General features: G+C 35.9%; 1 protein-coding gene across 28 annotated transcripts in view; it reads right to left on the bottom strand.

Annotated features, from left to right (window-relative positions):
- Positions 1-23,817, bottom strand: part of LOC122575689 (patronin) — an 85,562-nt gene that overhangs the window by 9,430 nt on the left and 52,315 nt on the right. For 20 of the 28 annotated variants that reach the window (XM_043745037.1, XM_043745430.1, XM_043745700.1 and 17 more), the window contains exons 2-16: positions 17,321-17,416; positions 12,050-12,265; positions 10,654-11,108; positions 9,644-9,759; positions 8,351-8,461; positions 5,721-5,802; positions 4,947-5,166; positions 4,355-4,859; positions 4,104-4,273; positions 3,346-3,357; positions 2,441-2,617; positions 1,188-1,321; positions 950-1,103; positions 672-870; positions 357-589 (exon numbers count right to left, since the gene is read on the bottom strand). In XM_043745037.1, the coding sequence (XP_043600972.1) occupies positions 357-589; positions 672-870; positions 950-1,103; positions 1,188-1,321; positions 2,441-2,617; positions 3,346-3,357; positions 4,104-4,273; positions 4,355-4,859; positions 4,947-5,166; positions 5,721-5,802; positions 8,351-8,461; positions 9,644-9,759; positions 10,654-11,108; positions 12,050-12,265; positions 17,321-17,416 (2,880 nt within the window). Of the gene's footprint in view, positions 1-356; positions 590-671; positions 871-949; positions 1,104-1,187; positions 1,322-2,440; positions 2,618-3,345; positions 3,358-4,103; positions 4,274-4,354; positions 4,860-4,946; positions 5,167-5,720; positions 5,803-8,350; positions 8,462-9,643; positions 9,760-10,653; positions 11,109-12,049; positions 12,266-15,445; positions 15,627-17,320; positions 17,417-23,817 lie in introns of those variants that run through there. The other 8 variants (XM_043745120.1, XM_043745520.1, XM_043745360.1 and 5 more) reach the window with 6 other exon arrangements.

Here is a 23,817-nt window from a genome sequence, read left to right as displayed (position 1 = left end):
ATGTATGAAGCAATTCATTTACTATCTAATTGACCAAAAAAAGTAGCGAATAATATACAATCTCAACAATAAAATAAAACTTCTCTGTTAGTTTAAATTAGTATTATGAAAATATATATAATTATTTATTTTTATTTTTTGTGTGCTTAAAATATGAATTTTATTTAAAATACATTAATTAAAACGAAGGTTGACAAATTGGACTTCAAGAATTTAAGATATATTTTTATATTGTTTCCATAAATAAAATAAAAATTTAAATAATATTTAGATAAAAATAAAAATAAAAATTTTTCCTTGTGAATTATTCAAGGAAGTAAAAATCAAATAGAATAACTAAAGATCATTATACTCACAGCATTGCGATGTTGTGGACTAGCAGAAGATGGTGGTGTTTGATTAAAGATAGATGTAGATGATGGATATGTAGGACCAGGATGACTCATTTGATTATTACAAAGACTATGATCTCCACCATTGAGGTACCTCGGTTCTTGAGGAGTATCGTGTAGAACAAATCCTTTCTGTTGAGGTGGATGCGTTCCCCAATTTCGTGTATCTTGATATAAGCGCATATCTTGTTGATAAGCTACACAAAGTTTTGAAAGATTTATGTTAAAAATTATGAAAACATCAATAGATTAAATCCTAGGCTGTTATAATGTACATACGTGTTGGTTGAGTACTATATCGTGGATCCATTGATTGTTGATAGCCCACAGCAGCCATTTCATTTGCTAAGCTTTGAGTTGGAGGTGGTTGACCCCACATTCGTCTTTGCAATTGGGGTTGATCATGTAGATAGAACTGAGATTGCTGAGTATCTTGTAATTTGGATGTTAATGGATTTATAGGCGCCATTCCAAAATTCTAAACAGGAAAGGGAAAGAGTTTGTTTTAGATGTTATTATAAAATAACTAAATTAAGGAACTAGAAAATAATACATACTTGCATATGTTGTTGACTAAGACTTTGCAATTGCTGAAACTGTTGCTGTATTTGCTGTTGATGCTGTGTCATTAAATGCTGCTGCTGTATTTGATTTTGCTGATTTGCTAAACGTTGTATATCAGCTTGTATTTCACTAAGACTGTTATTCATTCTGCGAAAAGGTATATATATTCTTTTTCAACAGATTTGATAAAACAAAATCTTTGTATATTATAAAATGAAAATGTATACTAACTGTGATATAGATTGATGATATTGCTCAAGATCCATGTTCTCAATATCTGGAGTGCGTCTTGTTTCAATAAATGGGGCGTTACCGTCATGCTCTAACCATTTATGTTCAACATCCCGAACATCCTCACTAATTTCCTATGATCATTGGTACAAATATTGAATGATTATTTGGAATATGTAAAGAATGTATTCTCTCATAATATTAATATACTGCACAGCTACAGGTACATTAATTATTTTGTCTCTTATCCATTTCTCAATATCTAATAATTGATGACAATCTCACAACATAATATATGTATATCTTTTGACATATGGACAAATATTTCAATTAAAAATAAATAATATACTTGTAGATGTATAAGTAAACAGGAGTTTAATGTGTGTGAACAATATAATATTATTGGTGATCATTTAAATTGAAGATCCGTAATATTGATGACCTAAAGCTTAGAGTCAGTTTATAAGTCATATTTTTCTATAATAATTTTAAGTGCTGAAATTGCCTTTCAATGCGATTTTCCCTTGAAGTAGTAGATAAGATTACAATAAACACAGACCAATGTCTACAATTAACTACTGTAAAAATGTACACATATAACAATAGATCAGTCCAGTTCAAAGTATTCATACATACATCACATATGTATTCCAATGTAAGATTGGTTTTGTTAATGTTTTTGTGCTAAAGTATGTTTAGAACACAAGTGTAAAACCACCACCACAAACAATAATTTCAAATCAAATTTCAAACACGTCTCTATAGATTCTTATCCAGGGAGTGTTTAGTACTGTACCATGCGTTCCGAGAGCGATATTGTACAAAATTGCATTGAAACGTGGGAACAGAGTAGCAAACTTGATCAAAGACCACAGAATGCATTGGGACTGTTTCGTTTTCCTCTATGACTAAATGTAAGCAACGATAAGCAGAATAATCATACGTTGTTAAAAAAAGACTCAATTGAAATTATTTTCTGATTAAAAGAAATTATAGAAAGCACATTTTCTATCTTACTTGCAGCGTACTAAGGCAATTATTATTATTATTGCTCTTTACTTGTTTCTTATATTAAGAATTAAAAATAAGAGATCAAAGTCCTTTTAATGATATCTTTAAAAGCAAAAGTACAAAAGAAGTTAACGAATGTCTAGAAGCCATACATAAGCCATGTATGTAAATTGCTAGACGAATCAGCAAATATTTCTCTTTCAAATGTTCATCTACAGGAACACTGTTGTATAATATCGTACCTTGAGCGAGAAGGGTCTCTGTGGTTTTTCTTGAGAGGGTTGTTGGGTTACGGGGGTCGTCTCGGAAACACTTGTCGGGGTCTCCCCCGAAGATCCGGAGGTTACAGGAGTGGGGGGACCAATTTCAGCCGGACTGTCCCCCCCAGATGTTGATGAAGAGGGAGATTTAACCTTACCCTGCAACCAGCCCAAGCACCGTGCCTTGTTAAGTACTTGGAGTCCGCATATGCTGAGTCCAATATGTCATCAACCACCACACCATGGTCGGACTTCTCCGCAGCCAAATATATACGTTACATTCAAGCACTAAACGCCAAAGCCAATTCAAAGACTTGCAAATACTTAATTGCCAATAGTTTTCTTCGCTATTGCACGACCTAATAATTCTTTTTAAGTAAGTACGATAGAACTTCCGTAGTGCACAGTATTCCCAACTAAAGTGAATGAGTAAATACGTATCTGTTTATCTGATTACTTGAAGAATTTGAAAAAGAAACATAGCGTTTTTACGGGCTTTATCTTCTACATTCTCAGATATAAATTATCTTTTACTAGGAATTACAATTCTTATAATTTGATTTCGTCTATATTTAGGATTTTTCAGTTTTTCTAAATTTAATATCAATAGATGAGAAGTAAGTCAATTTGAATATAACTTTCTCGGTTAAAAATTGCTAATTACTAATGTAAAACATGCATACCGTCACCAAATTAATTTAAACGGTTACTTGTTTATTACTCACATTACTTATTTAGAGATATTTTTACATAAACATGTATAAAGCGGAGGAACGAGAACGGCATTCAAGGAATTGATAATCTATTTTATTATACAAAGTGTGTAGTCTACGTTCAATTTTATAATTCTGTAATAATAGAACTTTATCATATCAGCATGCACTTACCACCAAGTACAGCTGAAAGATAAGAAAGGAAAACGTATTACAATAGTTCAGCTGGCAATAAAGATTATCTGCATTAACCATAATAGGCATCAAAATTATATCACATTTGCAACTACACACAAAGATTCATTGCTCCAGAAGCTAATGATATGACAGAAATATAGATGTTACGAGAAGAAATTAACAAGTATCGAAAAATATGCGGCATTTACCTGAAATAAAACATTATTATCGCAAGCTCACTTACAACGCTACTTCACAATAATTGAATATAATAATACAGCCAGTTATAAAATCAAATAAACGTTATAGAAGCAAATATATAATAAATATCGAATTGCTTGTGGATCTAAACAAATTTCGTTACAGAAGAAAAAGAAACTGTTCGACGTTCGATACAATATAATTATGCATTGCTCTATACTAAACACCCGTGGCTAAATTTCAAATACCTCATGGCTGTATTCAATGCTCTGTTTCGTTTCGATTTATCTCCTTTCTCCTACTCTTGTACGAGAAGAATCGAAGATTAATTCCTCCGGTATACTAAGTATAATTAAAAACGAGAAAACGAAGCACATATACGCCCTCTAAAAATACTTATTCTCATATCTTATCAATGATGCATCTTCCAATGAAAGAAACAAATCATTAAAGAGGCCATGAAAGTGATCTGGCTGAAATTCGATCGTGAGACTTTAAAAAATGGGAAACGCGAAGTTCGCGATCATCTTTTCGAGCGTAATCACGTATTTTACCTTCGTGACAGCTTGCAGGAACGCAGCTTTGCCCACTTTCTGCCGTTGTTTCGACATCACGACTTCCATCCTTCTCTTCTCGTTTTCTATGTGACGTCGTTTCTCCTCCAACTTCAATCTAATATTATTCAGTTGTGAGGCCATAATCGTGTTACCTCCGTTCTCGTCTGCTAGCACGATTACATCGTTTATTCCATTAATATAGGAGGAACTATTCAAGTCACGCGCTTCTTTAAATAATAAATACATACCAACAGAGTGTTGTTCCATCTGTTGAGATTGCTGGTTGCTCTGTTGCTGCCACGTGGTCGTATTCGGTAACGTGGCGAACGTCGTTTTCTTCTCACCATTTCTATTACCATTGGTCTGGCCAAGTTTCTTACTCGACAGATTCGACTTGCTGTCGTCGCGTTCTTGTTCCGTGTATGTCAAGTTGATCCCCTTCTCGGAGCTTTGCCTGCTTAAATTCGCGAAGCTGGCTAACTTGGACGTATCCCCGTCCGAATTAACGTTCTCGCTGGAATGTAAAATTTGCTTGAGCGCGACGTTGTCCAAGCTAGAGTTTGAGGTCTGTCTTCTTAATCTCGGCGGTTCTTCCTTATCGTATCCGTTATCTGATAAAATATGCTGCACTCCGCTACCGTACACATCCTGAACGCTAGATCTTGCTGGTAGTGTCGGCTCTGTGGTGCTTCGTTTGCCAATGTGCGCGCCGACCTCCTTGTCTGGATTTCTGCCGAAGTTGTGTAAATTATCCTGCACAAGAAATGTCGTCACTCGATCATTCCCTTTTACTTCTTTTGGATCTGAATAATTGACATCACGTTGGCAGTGATCACTCACCTGAGATCCACCAAAGTTCTCAATGGTCAGCTGAGAGTCATCCGAAACACTGTTACGCCTAGATCGTCGGCCAGCGTACGAGCTTCTCCTCTGTTCTTCCCAATTGCTTGGCCGACCAGCGGCATCTATTCTAGTTATAGATTTCTCGTCTGCTACGGAGCTTAACGTAGGGATGCCTTTGCCACGATGGACTACGAAACTTTCTTCGCTCCCTGCTCGTCTGTGAAACGATCATAAATCAGAGATAGTAGAATAGTGTTCAACACTTTGATCAGTGTGATTTCGTGCCAAATGCTGATACAGCATAAATTATATTTGATTTATGATTACGTAGCTCTAAGTCTGAAGAAACGAAGCTACAGAGTGTTAGTGTTCGTATTAAACATTGCTAGAAATACGGTCTGCCTGTGTTCAATCGGATACAATCGGAATCGGAGTGTGAATCAAAATTACAAGGAAATGGATTAACAGCTGATTACTAAGAAACTTATGCATTCCGAAAGCGATAAATGTCGTTTGTTGTTCCATATTTTTTTGCTAATCTTTATAACATTAGACTATAATCTCTTTACGACAGAGTCTAGCCTTTTCTGAAACAAGAAGAATAAAGATCTGTTTTGCATTTGAGTACGTTTAAATCGAGAATATTTTAACCGAATATGTACACGAACGTGCTCTAAATTCTTTTTAAGAATTGTCATACGAAGAGTAGAATATCAAGAATTGTTAAGATTACTTTCGAAGTAAGTATAAAAGTGAAGCGTGAAAACCTACCTGTCGTCGTGAGAATAATTTTCGGCAGTTTGTTGCAGTGATTGTGACTTCTTGACAGAGGAGGATGACGGTGCTTTTGCAACTAGAAAATAATTCAATGCTATAGCGATCGCTTACGTATGTACCTAAATGATATCAATATCTAAATCAATAATCACTCCTGACGTGTAGGACAATAGAAGTTCAGAAGGATCCTTTAATCGGTGTGAAAACATTAAGTTGCATCATGATACACCGAATGAAACTCATGTGCGAAATTTCTATACACTGTCCGGCAACATTGTCCAACATTGGCGATCGGACACTGTGCTGTCGCTGCAAAATTTGTCGCCAGACTATAGAAATTTCGGGACACACGAGTTTCAGAAACCAATATGTATGTCTATTGAACAAAAGCTAATGTTATCATACACTGAAAAAATATACACTCGTCAGATGGGTAGAACAGTTAATTGGAGCTAACAGACTAATCTCTAGCTGTGTCTAATCGTCGTGGTAATGTGTCACAGAAAAAGAAAGTCGACCAAACCCATTCAAAACGAACGAAACAAGGGGCGGAAATAAAAATAGGTACAAGGATCACCGAGCAGACACAGAAATACAAAACACGCAATAACGTAGACGATGTACGTTGCAAAACAAGTATACCAACTTAATATGGAGTGGATATATTAATGAATCGTTGAGATTTCTTCCTGTATCAGTCAATATGATATAAGACAAAGAGGAGGCATCATGCAGAACAAAAGGAACGGAAAGCTAACGACAACGCAAGCGGCAACCAAACGATGAGAATGAACGTTTGTTAATACTTCTTTTTTTTTTTTTTTTTTAATCACAAAAATGCGCAAACACGTATTCTTCATGCAGTCCTAATATAGTTAGAAGATCGCTACTCCATCATGGCATTAAATGGTACGCAAATAATACGATTAGTAAGAAGCAGAGTGCGCCTAGTAGTTATCTGCGCTTTGTTACATAGCTAAATCTAAACATCTGGCCACGTTTTAAATGCAGAACGCATTTTTCATTCGTTTGTTTTTGCTTTTTTATCTTTTCTTTCTATTCCCTCTTTCTCTTTTATTTTAAATTTATTATTATTATTATTATTATTATTATTAGTATTCTTTTACACGTGATAAAAATATGGACACATTTTGAAACAACTCGTTCGATCGTTCCTGAGTCGAAGTACGTATTTTACTTTCAGCTTGTTTCAGTTAACGTCCTTCTTATGCGTAGAATACAGACACGCGATAATATTGTTACTACAACGATGACAAATCCGTCAATGGAACAAAAATCGTGCGATCTTGGAGAAAAGATTAGACACGTAAAAAGATCGTGGATATCGTTTCATCGTTCCCGAAATCATTAGGAAACCAGTTATTAAGAAAAGTAACTCTACCGTACAATACCTGCGCGAAGATTGAAATACGATTTTTTATATGATTTACGACTTAAACGTCAATTAGCGACGTCGAGCTTAATCTATTACGTCGTTCGAAAAGTTCGTAGCGTTTCTGGCAATCGATACGAAATTCAGCTATTCTTCCCGAGATCAGAAGAGAATTTTATGATAAACTTTTCTTAAATAACGAAATGCATAATTGGACGAAATATTGTTCGTAGTACGTTAAATATAATGACCAAAGGGAACGATCAATTTATTTAAATGAAAAATGAAACAGAAATTTATTTCGAAATGATTAATAGAGAAAGCTTTTTTGTACGATAAAACAACGTTGAATCTACTTATGGGGATTACTATTACAGCAACAGTTATTTAAGAGAATTCATTGCTAAGAAAAATGAAATGTTTAAGAACAAATATTCACGATGTTATCCAATAAAAAATCCCCACTTCCTCCCTTTGAATATGCTACAAATTTTCCGAACAACTCAATGGTATAATAATTTGATTCTAGAGAAATTAGTTTAATTTATCATTAACTACGAGTCCTTATATTTCAATCGTCAAACTCATTTTAACAATAATATCTCTTTGTGCATTGATAATTACATTTATTTCCTTTATATACAGAGTGTTTCAGGTTTCTTCGATGAGATACAAACATAGACTAGCAATTACTTGATCTAACAAGTTCTAGCAAGAACAAAAAATAATGATGTTCTAATGATAGAATGTTCTCATTTTTACCGATAGAACGTGATATAGTTTAACAGAGAAAACCTGAATCCGCTCAGTATAGGAAATCTACCTTTTATTCTAAAATTCGCGCACGTATTCACAGTACCTTTGTCACTCCTTACTCAAAGGAAAGGGAAAATGCGTCGCATTTAAAATGTAGTAAATCTAAAGAAGATCAAAAACAGAAAACCAAGAAAGTTAAATTAAGATAGAACGAAATATTACAAAGTTGAAAAAAAAAATAAAAATAAAATAAGAAGGAACCATCGAAGAACAAACGACAGACTCAACAGGTTGATGATCCCTCGGAAAACCTGAACCTTTTTCATACTCTTTCTCTTTTCGCTATTTTTCTTTTTTTGCGTTCGATTTTCTTTTTTTTTTTTTTCGTTCGAACCGACACGTCAGTCGGCGAAACGCGATTCAGAGAAGACCACCTAGTTTCATGATTTTTGGTTGTTTGGTAACGTGTGGGTACCTGTGAAGCCTGGCGCGGATACGGAGAGGTTGCTTCTCAGATCAGGTATCGGAGCTATAGACTGTGGCAGACTTCTTTTATGAGCTACGCCATGACTATTGCGCGGGCAGGCTGCACCCGTCACCGCACCGTATTCGTTCATTGGCAACCGGAAGTTGACGAAAGAAGAAGGCGAGGATAGCGTTGTTGTCAAGCATCAAGAAGGTTACGCCATAGAAATATATGGAAATATTACAGTTTTACATTAAGTGATGTAATTACGTGGAGGATCGTCGCTGTTGATTTGTTCTTTCTTTCTTTTTTTCTTTTTCTTTTTTTTCTCTTGCAATTGTTTCTCCTTTCTTTAAAGTAAATCTTATTATTAATCGTGAAACAATATATAATTCGACTTAATTTTTGTCTTGCATATATCCGTCTAAAAAGATACAGATGCGTTTATTAGTCGCTGCTAAGGACCTGGATCTCGAGACTGGGAACGAGTGTGTGTACTGACACTGATAAAAAGCGTGATACCGTTCCAACTGCGAGCAATATTCCGTTTCGTTGATTTACGATTCGTCAGATAGTAACAGATTGTATACAGATAGCGTGTGGAGTATTAGAAAAATTCTGTTGCACGTTGTTTTCCAGAATAGAACAGAACATCGAAACAGTAACGTGATATACTTATTATAACTTATTGAAAAAAGCTCTTGGCTCTTTAGAATAATCATATAGGTGTATATGTGTGTACGCGTGAGAGTCTAGATTTTGTTTCTTCAAAATCAATAATATTTTAGTAACTCTTAGTAATCTTAACTCGAAGAAATGAACTAAGATCACTGTATCGTTCGTTACTTAACCACGTGTACAGAAAGAAGCATAAATCATCTATCTTTAGCACCAAAGATAGTTGGTTTATTTCTTCCAGTTCGTTCACTGATAAAACTTTCAAACTTTTCGTCGGCAGCGTAAAGTGAATTACACGAAGCTTTTTAAACATAGTTATCAGACAAAACTTTGCTAACGTTTTCTTAACCTTATGATACGTGCGTAACAGATTTTCGTACAAATATACAAGTACAGATTGCTCGCAACAGAAGCGGAATTCCATGGAAAAAAAGTATAATTAAAAATAAATTATAGAACGGGTAAGTCCAATACAGAATGTACGCAGCCTTCACCAATCACATTAATCCGATACCAAAATTCATCAGCCCTTCCTGATCAAAGGATGCGTTCATAGTGTCGAACAAGTCTCTCCAATGCTTTTTAATCGGGAATCGCCATTCTCGTCTTGAATACTTTACGTACCATCTAAGAACTGCATCGCCCTTTCCTCGCCTGGATAACGTACACATTTCGCCGGATGAATTTCCAATACGTTGTACATGTCCGCCAAGAAAACGACTAAATTTTGCTTCATGCACCTGGTATAGAAAAACGAATCATTTAAATGACCACACTTGAGAAACTTTGCTGTATGTGCTAGTCGTTCCTAACAACGCTAGAGTAAACCACGTTTCAAAATTAACATTTCTAAGATTTTCTATGGAGAAAGTTCAATCGAAAGAATTTTATTGATATAAAGCTCATGTACGACGATGAAATTGAACTTCATTTAAGCATAATATAAATTAGGTAAATGTTCGCGAAAAAAAGGGATTTCGATTTGCATAATTTTTTAATATGTTGTCGCAAGTCATTCTGTGAAGTATCGTGAGGGTTTTATTTGGGTGAGACCGTTTCTTAAAAAGTTATTATCACAACAATTTATATTTAATAGAGTGTGAATAACCGAGACTTTTTTTCTTAGGCAGCCCACAACTAATCCAAACTCATTTCTAATTAACTTAAAATTAGACTCGGATCAGAGCAGTTTAGATCGTTCTCAGGGGGATGCTTTTACTCACCGATACCACTCCATCAAAATACAAAATAATTTTACTTCCTTTTATAAATAAATGATTTATAATAAAAAAAATAAAACTCTTTTTTCTTTCGCAGCGCTGATTAGAGCAATGACCTTAACAACATATTAAAAAATGACCGAAATCGGAGGTCCTCTTGTAAATAATTATCATATGTTACAAAGATTAAGCACATTAATACTACTGGCTACAGGAAAATCGATTTCCTTTCGATAGATCTAACATTCTTCCGAAAGAATACTAAACTAATTGATAGAACGAGTTACCATTGAGAAACTCATATTTTCCAGTTTGCGTGTCGAGTTACTATAAAAAGCTCGAAAAGCCAAAAGTAATAAAAAGCGAAGTGAAAGTTAAAAATCTCACGACCTTCGATTAATCTGCGACTCTTACCCCCTCATATACGTCACGTCTTCGGGTAGCATATGAAAAATGGAATAGGGTAAGCATCGGTTACAAAACGCGTGGACCAGCGACAAGTTGTGCAGCGCGTCCGCGACCGACGGTCTCTTCGACACCCTGATGTCCATCCAATTGAGCTCGCCGGGGCAGTAGAAGGCCACAACGGCGGCAAGGCCGACACCATCGCATAACGATTGGAAGTCCTTGGCAGCTGGCAGTTCTGGCAGTCGCGTTTTATCACCGGCACCTTCCTCCGCCTGGATCTTGGCAATCAACGCATTTGATGCGTGGCTGATCCAGAGAAGAAGTCCTTTCTCGTGGTCCGCTGGCACATCCACCTCCGCCTGAGGGTCGAACCGTCGGATTGCCGAAACTACTCGATCTCCAGTCACTACTTCCTTCGCGTACAAGACCATCAGGCCCTCTATCACAGCCATATGCGCGGACTGCAAAGAGATATATGCGTGTCAGATTCTATCGTGGACAGAATATTTAATGGAAAGAAAATTTATTTGAAAGATTTTATAGCAGCTGCTATACTCTGTAATTTACGTAGATGTTAATACCAAGAGAAGGAGAGTGGAAAGGAAGCGAGAAGTAACAGGACCAAAGAGAGTACTGTGTGCGATATAAATCAGAGGACGGTATGAGTATGGTACGGAGGAATAAGTTACAAGGATTATTGTAAAGCAAGTCCATTGTGTGGCCTTCTGGGACCTGGAATTACAATAAATATCTACCTGTTTCATAGCAGTGGTAGCATAGTTTGTCTCCAGTCGGCCGACCATAAGAGGAACTCGATTTACAATTATTTTCCCTGTTGCCTCGCGCTCAATTGGCATTTATTTTACCCTTCATAAATCTTTTACATTCAGTTGTGTTGCGTGGTTACGTATGTATCTTATATGTGATTTATTGTGCGTTCGTTAGGACAGCAATCTGATACGGTTTTAACAGAGATAGATCAATCAGAATTTTATTCATACATTGTAATTAGAGTTTTATATGTTTAAAGATGCTATGGGGAACAAATTAGATTTTTTTGTTGATTATTCTTTATTTTCTGACGACTGATATTTGGGAGGAAAGATCTACGCGTAACTATTTGATGTTTCATTTTCCAGATTATAATAGATTTAGTAATAATAATAACAGTAGATTTCTAAATAATTAAAAGTATATTTTTTCTTTGATTTATTTAAAGCTTGACAGTTTTAATGTCGAATAAAAATTTCCTCCCACAGACATTATCTTACAGTTTCGAAATCTTTTTCACTAGTATTTTATACCAATACCATTTTCGTTAACGTATCATTACGATCGTGTGTTTAGAGCGCGGTCGTAAAAATTCGTGAAAGTGCAACCGAAAAAGTTTATTTCATCTTACCATCTTGAGTGGTGAATTTTGAATGAGGATCGTTTCGGTGAGTTGAGTATTGTTTGGCTCCGCGAGGTAAACACCCTTTCTGGCCAAGGCTTGGAGAATACCGCAATGATTCTGATTGTGATAATTTGGATCCGAATAGATGTTCGCCAGCGCCAAACAGTATAGTTCCGCATTGGAAAGTGCGTGGACGATCTGCGGCTTCAGGTGTTCTTGGTTCTGAAATCAAACATTTTAATAAAGTTGTGCGAGTTGTCTATGAACGACAAACAACTTCGATAAATCTTGTCTCTTTATGAAAATTTCTTACATACGAGAAAAAACACACTGTAAAATGTCCATCATAATTCTTACTAGATAAAACAAATCTCCCTGTGAAGATATACGCATGTACAAAAATCCGCAGTCTAATAATTATCGATTCAAACGTAAACGTAGCCAATATTAAAAAACTAAAACTATAATTTCAGACGCAATTTATACTCAATTCTTATGAACCGTTTCCTATAAAAAAAAAAGAGAGAAAACCTCTTAAATTATGAAAAGGAAATAAAAAGATTTCTAAGCAATAAAAACTCAAATTAAGAAAAGGAAAGAGGAGAAAGGAAGAAAATAGCGGCTGCAGAGAAATCAGGTTCGTGTCAAAGCAGATCTGCTCGTAGCGGCAGCTCGAAACACAATACCCTGTGTCGCATAGGTTGGCCGCAACCGCATAAGAATATCCGGCAGGCACGACGAGCAAATATTAGTATTCCGTAATTTCCGGCGTAGTGCGCGGAAATGCGAAGAACTCGAGACGATGCATCGTCGTAACGGAAATACACTGGTCGTCGCTATTGTTGCTGAACTATCGCGGAACAACACGCGCCACGCGTCTAACCAACCAGGATATCGCTTGTAAAAGAAGAAGAAAGAAAACACGCAGAATGCGAAAGAAAGAAATTTGAATAATTTCCCTTGAAACGTGAAAATTCTGTTTGTTAAAGTATGAGATAAAGTTTGTTAAAGGGTGAGATTGGAACATAAAAATTCGAGATTTCTGATAAAGGTCACTGCTTATGGCTATTCCTTGATATGCAGACATTGCCAGTCAAACTGCTCGATAACTTGTAACACGCAGCATAAATTTTAATTGTAGTTTTTGGTCTTGATAGGTTAATTGGATAATTAACGATGCTACCATGAATACTTATCGTTTCACGATAATCTCGGTTCACCTAGATTTCAAGATGCCCGCAAACTAGATCGCGAATATCCAGATACCTTTACTTGAATCGTCAACTGCAAGCGGACTTGAAGCGTCGCCGCGGAAACTCGTTTCTCTCTTTACGATTCTGCCTCGTACAGAAAAGAAATTGGGACAGAATTGATGTTCCGTCGGTCAGCGGAGCTTCGGTTGAGACGACTTTACGATAGGAACGTGAGGTTCTTGTGGTTTGTTCCAAGTTCCATATAAGTACAGTACAGAAAAAGTTAATCCGTTCCCGATTGTTATTGTCTCTCGCTTTATGTGCCATACAAACATGTTTTTTTTACATTAAGTTACTTTTCGAAATATGGAAATAACACCGTGGTGTTTGGTTGAATAGTCAACAGGAGAAGCATTAAGTATCGAATATTTAAAAATTATGTTTGCAATAGTTTTAATGTCCTTTATCATTATTTCTTCCTTAGGAGCTAACAAATAATTCATATTCGTTAAGAAGCGGCACAAATATGATAATACAATTTGACATCTTAGATCTTTTATAAGTTAGACTTTTATAAAATTAATGACTTCTTACCATATTAAGATTAATTTTAAAAAAAACCATAAAAAGCTCAAAAATTCGATATGTTAAATAATTCACTATACAAAGAATAGCTATTAAAAAAAGAATAAAATAAAAAATTATGCAACTGTCTGACTTATTTTAAATATTTTATGTAAATTACCTTGGCGACTATTAAATTACATATTAAAAATTTCTTTTTAAAAAAGAAGTACATCAAACGGTAAATAAAAGATAAATGGTTTCTAAAGTATACCTAAACATATATATCTTAAGAATTTTATTTTTTCAATCTTTCCGTGCGACGCGTCTTACTGAAACGAGAAAAACACGACATCATTTATCTAAAAGATAATTACCGCTATGATTTACGCTACATTAATTCCTTACGTAGGCACTTGAAATTACTGAAATAGCCTCCGCTGCCTGTATATATATATAACGGCCAATTAAATCTGCTCTTGGTCCATAAAAAAAAAGTGGCTCGAAAAATCGATCGTAGTTAAAAGTCTGCTGAAAACGAACAAGCGAGGAAGTCACTGATCTGAAATAAGTAGAAAGTATTACGTACATTATTTTGCCAATCATTGGAACTTACGCAATCACTAACCCGAATCTACACTTGCTAGTACAATTTTACGAAGTTCGCTTTTTCCAACGGAAGGAACTCGCAAATCAGCTGTAACAAAAGATAAATCGACGAGAGACAATAGGGAAGGAGAAAAAAACGGAAGAACAATCGAAACGATCGATTATCAGATGCTCAGGCTCCGTTCGCACAGGTGAAGAAAGCCGCGACAACTACTCGTTGAAGATGAGCCAGACGCTGATCTCTATTGTTTCTTCCAGAGACTCGTAATCATCGTCGGATTACACCTTTGACTTTAAAGGGAAAGCCGAGACTCAGCGACTGGCTATCCGAACGAACGAAAGTTCAAGTGTGAAAAGGATGCGACTAGCTTGCAGATGGTTCATAAGGAAGAGTTATAAGGAAGAAAGAGGAGAGTTCTTGCCGGTTAATCAGGCGATACCGGAGAGATCGTGACTAGAGGCTGAAACATCTATTGTGGCTGAATTCATTATCCTGGAACAAAGAGTACCACGGATCGAAAGTATTTGGTCTTGTTGATGGTTAACGTCTAGAAATGAGGCTCATGTGCAATTTTTTCACCGAATTAATTAAAATATTCTTTTTACGTTGTAATTACGTGTTAGGACAGGAACAGCTAACGAAAACGACGAAGATGCGCCTTCTCCTTGTGCCGAACGTTTCTATAATTTAATGGCCAAAGGAATACGAAGTCCTCGGATATTCGAACGAACTGACAATTTCCTTAGTCTCTGTCTGAACAAGTGAAATTTAATATAATGGAACGTTCTCGCGTTAAAAATTCATGTAGTTCAGTGGACAAAAAATATGGGTTTCCCAGATATTAAAAACGAACTGACGATTTCCTTGATCTCTATCTGAACAAATGAAATTTAATATCGGAGAAACGATTGCTCTATTACTCGGATGATCTATCGTACGAACATTTCTGTCTTCTTATTAGCTCGGATATGGGAGACTCTAGCGCGCTTTCGAGTAGAACCGTTCGATAGCACTTTCCAAGTTCAAGGGTCTCACCTGGCGGCACCGGAACACCTTGAACAGCTCCCTCTCGGTCGTGAGTTTCGAGCGTCTCGAAACAAAGAATCGATAGCTAGCTATTAATTGATTTCGCTTAATGAAACGGCGATGGTCCTCGGCTAAATAATACATCCTGGGATCGAGTCGACAAGACACAAAAGAAACGTATCGTATAAATCAACGCGAACGCTCGTCACGGTACTTCCATGATTTACTGATCGCAGAGAAAGAGGTCGGCCGCGGACGATCGCGCGGTAATTCAATTGCTTTAACTGGATCAACCACACAACCGAAGCTTTCGTGCATGCATTGTACGTGGAATGCCAGATGCAGTTGTGAAGTAACAGTGTAACAATCGATATGAGTTTGTTTACTTTTACGATACAAAGAATAATTACTCCAAGTGATTACCTATCCTTCGCGCTCTAACGTTATTACTAGTTTCGATATACACGTTTTCCTCGATTGTTCGATAAAATTGTACTTCAAACTCGCCATGATATTTATTATTTATATGTAGGCTAATCCAGTAAGAATTAGCGCCGTGAATATCTTTGGTATGGCGAGAGTAGGAGGAGAAGTTCTCGAACAAAAATTGTTCGATATTTTCTTGTTGAAATGGCTACATTTCGAATGGAGAATTATTTCCATACGACGTTGTGCCATGACGAACTATCTCGTAGTGATCGATAGGGGCGTTGTTCGTTTGACACGACGAAATATTTCGTCTTACATGGTGATTTGTACCTTTTCATAACGTTTCACGTTTCATCATGCGCTAGCGATAAAAATCTTTTGGGCCAACGAGAGACGAGATTATTTACATAAAAGAGAGGCACTTCCATGCGGAATTGAAAATATCTCGACGTTTTCAAAATTCACAAAAACGGAGAATTCTTTGTTACGGCTAATATGCTGGCTCGCGTGTTTTTCTTCCGCGTATTACACGGGTCCACTTTGTTCGTCATATCTAAGATAAGCAATCTCTCGTTATAACAGATATCCATGTCATTTCCGAGAAACTTTCCCGAGATTTCGCCGTTCATTATCGAAGTTCGGCGGAAGAATACTTTTCACGGATCTTTATTAGCGTTTGCCGAGTAAAGCGCCCAACAACTTTGCGTATACCTTTCACGATGCTAACAACGGTTTTCTCCGTCACGAAATAACGACGTGTGCCACAAAAGAGTTTTCAGGACATGCTAAAAATCGCGGAAGAAACCGAGCTACCGCCATTGAGAACCGACATGCCCACCGGGTGTCTTCTCTCAGTCGTCGAAAGATGCGCGACACTTAGAAAAATTAGAATCAAGTAGCTAGACAGAAGTCCTGTCTTCTATCAGCGAATACGACTGGTACTTTGATTCTGCTCTCAGAACACTGCTGTTTTAATCGAATGTTTCTGTCGAGAGTTCTTGTAAACTTAATTAGACTCGAGCTAAGCGAGTTGAAAAAGTCCGTAGTAGAACCAAAGACAAACTTTAAGTAGAAAAATACGTAGTTTATGACGTAATAATTGCGTGAAGATAAAGGAGGGATCATTAATTACGTTGATCAGAAAATTCCAAGTTTAGATTAATTGGGAAAGTTATAGCTGAAATTTTCAATAATTAATCTCCGACGTGATTCATTTATTTACTATTATTCGTTATTGCTTTTTTAGTTAATCGACAACTTATTTCGACGCTGTAGAAATGTTCGGTTTCGTTGTTAAAATATTCTCCCTGTGTTTTAAGAATTGGATTCTTACAATCGGTATTCAATTTCTGTCCTGTCGTAATTCAAATTGGCGCTAATAAGAAGCCGCGCGTCTCTGTATCGATTATAATGTCAACTGTGGCAGGTGTCTGGTAAAAAATCAGCTCTACGTACCTCATTATCGATATAATACGGATCACGAAGGTTTTCTGGCACTCGGTTGTTGTACGCCTTCGACAAGAGCCATTTTACGGAGGCACGTTGTTTGGCCTGCAACAATGAAAAACAAGGGAAAATCAATAATTATCGCTTGGAACGTTCGAGATCGACGTTTACGCTGTCGATAGACAATGACGAATAAATGTAACAATAACGAAGTACACGATCGCACTGTTTAGATTTTGCGTCGAAAAGTCCCAGTACATTTGAACGCTACGGACGACTGACGGTATTTTGTGTTTCATTGTTATCTTCTCAATAGATTTTATTGAACAAAACTTGAAATATTTATAAACTAATAGTATGCATATATAATAACATAGACGTATTTCATAAAAATAACAAATATGACGAGCGCTATTGCGCCGCTTGTTTTTCTTCGCAATCGATTAAGACAAGCGCTACCGTATTGTTCGGGATTTTTCGACCTTGTTTTTTCAAAGACCTCTGGGACTCAAACGGTTAATATTTTTCCATCTTAAAAACCATCGATCTAACTATAAACATATACATATGTACTGATTGATTTGACACGTTTGATCGAAGAAGATTAACAATATAAAAATGTAATAGCCGCAATAACAATGCGTTGTTCCTTCGTTTCCAAATTCCATGCATTTTAATAATCTTTTCCCACTTTTTCCAATCTCTAAATAAATGAAATAAGATTTGCAAATTGCAGACGGATATCTAAGAACATTTGCAACAAGATCTGATGCATCGCAGGTTATTCTGTCTAAGGATCTGCGTATCGTTTAAAACGTTTCTGTCTATGGCTGTGTAATATTATCTATAGATTACAGAGGATTAAAACATCTTCCTTGCAACAAGGTTGTAAGGTTCAACGACTATCCAGCAGGTGGTACGCTTTCATCGCACTTTTATACCTTCGTGCCTCGTACACTTTCCTTCTAACAATAAGATAAGGCACTTCACCAGCCACTCGAGACGCTTCTTCGCTCCTTATTGTATGGTAAATCTTCAAGCACCGCGCCCTTTTCTAGAATCGAGAGCTTCCCTAACATGCCTGGTCCGACAGACAAATAATTTTTAAGGAAAGTACATACATACGTAATATACTTTCAATGTGTCGCAGCCAAGCGAATGCCGCATAATTCGTCGATTCGTTTCAACGACGGATATATCCGCTGTGACAGGCAATTAATAGCGCTACTTTGGCAACGCAGTACGAGTTTGCAAATTTCCCGTTTTGCATAATTTCTATCGTCATATCGAATACAAGGTATACAGATCCGTTACGTAAAACGAGAGTGAAAAATGGGCAAAAATGTTTGTTTACTAGTCGACGTAGATTAAAATCAATGTCTTCGACGAGAAAGATAAAAATCTTTTCGCGTTTGTGAGAGATGCTTTGCCGGTCCTGGTCGAATGATCGTTTTCGATATTTCATTAAAAATTCTACATTCGTTATGTTATTTCTGTTGTTCGTCTAACTTTATGTAATTCTTGTATTATCTGATTAATCAATTTCTCAATTTTTATTAATATAACGATATCCGCTTCGCGATATCAGGATTAATTACGATTACAGCAACAATTACGTCATCCGTCAATTACGGAGACTAATACGATCGTACAATACAAGTATTTTGAGCGAGCAAGAGCGTCGATTTATAACATTGGGCGAGGCTCGGGAATGTGTGCAAGTTAAAGGGGTCAACGAAGTCCGGCCAATCATTGTTATCGACCCAGCACAAGCATTGTTAGTTATACAGTAGTCATCCTTCCTTTCGTGACAGACGACCCTGAACGGCGCCTTATGCCCCATTTCGTGCGCGGGATGCAACGGAAGCTTCTCCCGTTCCAGGTCGTTCGTGAAAATCCCAAGACGGTGGGAAATTGTTATTTTGTTCGGAATGTAACAGCGAGAAAGATGGCTCCTTGGAAGCAAATTCACCTCTGTTTTTATTACTTTGATTTCTGATGTATCTATTACTAGCAAGGGAAGATCATCCAACTCGCAGATTCGACAAATTATGAAACTTTGGGAATATGTAGGCGATAAATTGATATGTATTACGCAATTATTTACATTTTTTTTTTTTTTTTTTTGCTATGCAAATTCACTGTAAGAGGGTGGCATTGATCTCTGAAAATCCAGTTATTTTCAAATTTTGCGTTACAGCTTCCCTAGAACGTTGATAAACTTTTTTGCCAAATGACGTCCTCATTAAAACAGGTAACTTTTGTCTGAGAACCTCTTTTTCTATCTTTTTTAATTCGCGAGTCGAAACGTAAAATCGGAGGAAACAAGGGTCAATATCACCCTCTTTGAGTGAATTCGCGTAACAAAAAAGATTGCGTGATACATATCTTATATCGTCTACATATTCTCAAAGTTCCATAGTTTTTCGACGCTACAAGTTGGGAATCTTCCCTTGCAGGTTGAAAATATTTATTTATTTTTATACTTGTATTTATTATACATGGATATGTATATATTCGTGTTTATATTTACTTATTAATGATATTTTGCGAATTATTGTTAATATTTTGAACGATTAAAATGCGAGTTTAATAATTCGTCATCTAAATTGTCAGTCCACTAGATAAGATTAAATCGTTATCTTTCTTCCTCAACTTATTTTTGTTAAATACATACCAAGTCTGTACATTCTCATTAAATATATACTCTAAATAATTAACAATCGAAATAAAACAAATTACAATATAATTAATTTTACAACATCAGGCTGCATTCCAGTTACAATTGGTGAAACTTTTAATTAAGCAAAATCTCAATAATCAGACACGATTACGTTAGATTTTTCGAATCAAATGAATTAAGCCATCGAACGAAAGACTCGACGTAACAAATGAATAGCAAATTTGATAATTACACAGAGATAAGTCTCGGTTTTCAGTAAACTGCGCGAAAGATAGCAAAAACGGGTCATAGCCGTTTTGAAAAGATATCGAAATAGACTGAAAGAAGCTGGCAAGTTTCAAACGAGCACGATATTCAATATACATCCTCTCTCGTCCTTTGGAACAAGTTTGAACGACGAAGGCTACCAGAATCGTGAAATATTCTCCTCCCAAAGGAATATGTTACGTTACGTACATTCATGACTGCTACTTTATGTTAGATTTGTTGTAGCTCGTATCTTTGATGCTTAAGATAACGCTGGAGGACAAGAAAAATATAGATAAAACATAAACACGGCGGCCTTCTGTTTTTTCAAATTATTAAGAAAATAGTTCTTCCATCGTGAAAGGAAGGAATTGAAAATTAAAAGATATAAATGACGTTGTGAAATAAATAATCTAGATATAAAGAAAACTGCTTAGAACAATTTTTATCTAGCACTTTTTAATTCTTGTCGTTTAATTAAAAAAGAAAAAATCTTCGAGGGAGAAGTATCGCAGTCTATTCGGAAAAGGCACGTTAAAAGCTAAAGGAACTAATTACAAAATTAGAATCGCGCAGTAATTTCAGTTCTGCCATTCCAGAATGGAATTTCTGCTGCATAACGATGACGATTCTTCGTTTACAATCTACCGGATGATCGCTTGCGGACGATATCTCTCGCACACTCATTCAACTTGACCAGTAATTTCAAGGAAGAGCGAGGAATGCAGAAACTCGGAGGCCTGCAAAAGTCGGGAGTGGCCGTACGAAATAGTAATGGCACTTCTGCTATGCAAATGAATGTTGAACGAAGGAGTTTCTAATACCTTTTACAGAGACGATGACGTAGCATCGTAACCATTAGGAACTATCGATAAGAATAAATTCCTATAACACAATATCCTTTTTATTGTCAGGATATGACTGTGTTTTTTAATTTAGTATCTTGCCCATTACGTTAATATGCAGAACCGAGGAAATAACTTTATGCAATTATTTTCGAATAATTAGAACTTCTGAAGATATCGCTTCTTTATCTTAAATATTAGATATTTTTATTCACAGAGATATTATATATATACACATTCCATTTACTATCTAAATTACTATTTATAATCTATATAAATTGTTTTATCTCGTACGTTTTATTCCATTTCAGATTTGCCTGTTACCTGCATAAATTATGTCTCTGCATGGATAAACGTCGGGTGAACTGTCTTCTACGATGATGCGGACTAGCAGGACAACTGTTTATCTCAAATCTAAATACACGCGTATGAATGTAATTGAGTACGAGTACGACAGCACATTAGGCTTACTACGATATACGGAGAATATTTAATATATCACATCCTTGTTACAAAACTGACGTACACGATATAAAGCGACGTTACAGTAGAATTATCAGCATGAGAAAATTCTTTCGAATTCTTCGCGTTAATAACTTAGAAGATAATAACGGAAATGATAGAAATATGAATGATTAGCCCTTAGTAGTTTGAAACGATCCGTTTCGTTTTTTAAAAGGCATCGATCCAATAATTCATTCGCCTCGTCAAAGTCCGTAAAAGTGACACAATTAATTACGCGAAGCATCGTTGCTTTTATTTCGTAATATTCGCTTAATAACGTGGCTGGCACGATATTGCATTACGCTTGATTAAATGCACTTCAACCACGAACATCGAAGTATTTTTTGTACACGTTACGGTACCAAAGTAATCAATCGCTAACTTCTCTGCTAATTATTAGTGACGAAAGAATATCGATCGTCGTAATAATTTTCTTGAAGACAAAAAAGTTCCATTATCGCTAATATAATTGAATCTCCATGGACTGAAGCGGTATCGAAGTCCTTGGCCTGACCGGTTTTCACTTTTCTTTCGAACAGCAGGACACTAACGCAAAGAATAACATGAGATCGACGTTTTCGCGTTCTTGCAACTTCGCAGTGGAAATAAACAAAGCAACAGTGTAAGTTTTTCTTTGATGTTCGAGTATTGATTGATCAAGTCGAATTATACGATATCATACGATGCTTGATAGTGCGTAACGCATTGTAATGCGTTAAATCAATCGAACAATCTGAACGAACAGATTCTACGGTGCCCTTAGACGATCAATACATATTGTCAATATTTCAAGATCCTCAACGAAAATGAAGTTTGTCAATAGATACTGACGATATCGTATTGACAATACGTATTGATCTTTTTAGTTAAGAATGTTTAAATATTGACAAATATATATCGATAGCTGAGTGCACCCTTGCACGTTTCTTTCGGAACGTCTGATTGAGACGAATTATTGTTAACATTGAATGTAAGGAGAAGTTAAGTAAAAGAGAACAGAAGAAGAAATTATTCTCGTTCATTATGGTATATGTATTCTTCATGAAAATTCTCAATGAATCTTGAGATTCAAGAATAGCAAGAAACATTTGCTTCGGTTTTCTAATGCAAGACTCATCTTAACAAACGAAAATTGAAAAGACATAGCGAACACAAATTAAGGTAATTCGAAACATACGTTAAGCGTAAATTAATCTATTTACGTTTTATTATAAATATCCTGTGCCTATTTTAACTGGTCTGCAATCTCGTTTATCATAAAAGGCAAAGAGAGATATTTCTAGTCGACGGTAGATAATAATTTATCAATAATACAAATAATAATATTATCAATCAGATAATAATATTTATGAGTCGTTGTTTTCAATGAAAATTGTGTGTAATCGAGAAAGGTGTGACACGATCCGCTAAGATACGTATAATTCTCGAAAAATTATCAATTTTATCTGGAATAGGAAATATACTAAATAAACCGTGAAAGTGTATATCACCGACCGTAAACTCCCAGGAAATTCGCGCGAGATATCCCGCGGCAGGCGAAAATTTCGATTACGAGACTTGATAGCAGAACGAAATCGTAAGATGCAATATAAGAATAGATGAATGGATGGTTAAACTTTTCCTATTTTCTCTCTCTCCCTCTCTCTCTCTCTTTCTTTCTTTCTCTCTCGGTTATTATTGTTCAGATTAAAAGATTATTAATATCAATATTTAGATGAATTTTTATTTTCTCTTCATTAATTCTATATATTTATTCCTTTATGCACTATGCATATGCTTTTTTTTATATTTATTAAACAACTATATATTTATTTCTTATTTTATTTATTCCAATAGAGTACATACATACGTAAATTCAAACTACAAGATAAAATGAAGTTCTCCAAAATGTAACAATGTAATCCACTGTGCAGGATTAATAAAGCACGCATTTCTAGCTAAATGCCTGGAACAAGATAAAAGTCTTTCCATCAGTTGCTCGGTTCAAGGACATTTTCGCTTAAATCTTTGACACCAAAGCCCGTGCAAAAATCAATTCTTATCCGGGAGAACGTACGAATGAAAAATGCAACGAGGCAAGAAGCGAACGATCCTTGAAGCTTCGGCAGATCGCACGGCGAGCAAAACCTACGAAAGTGGGAAACACGGGGCGCAATAAAAAGAAATCCTTGAATGTCTGCGTTAGCCAACGCGTTCTTCAAACGGGCACCTTGGTTCTGTTACACAAC

Source organism: Bombus pyrosoma, linkage group LG1 (assembly GCF_014825855.1).
Source record: "Bombus pyrosoma isolate SC7728 linkage group LG1, ASM1482585v1, whole genome shotgun sequence".
Lineage (NCBI taxonomy): Eukaryota > Metazoa > Arthropoda > Insecta > Hymenoptera > Apidae > Bombus > Bombus pyrosoma.
The sequence above is the reverse complement of the archived record's forward strand: the minus strand, read 5'-3'. Positions and strand labels throughout refer to the sequence as shown.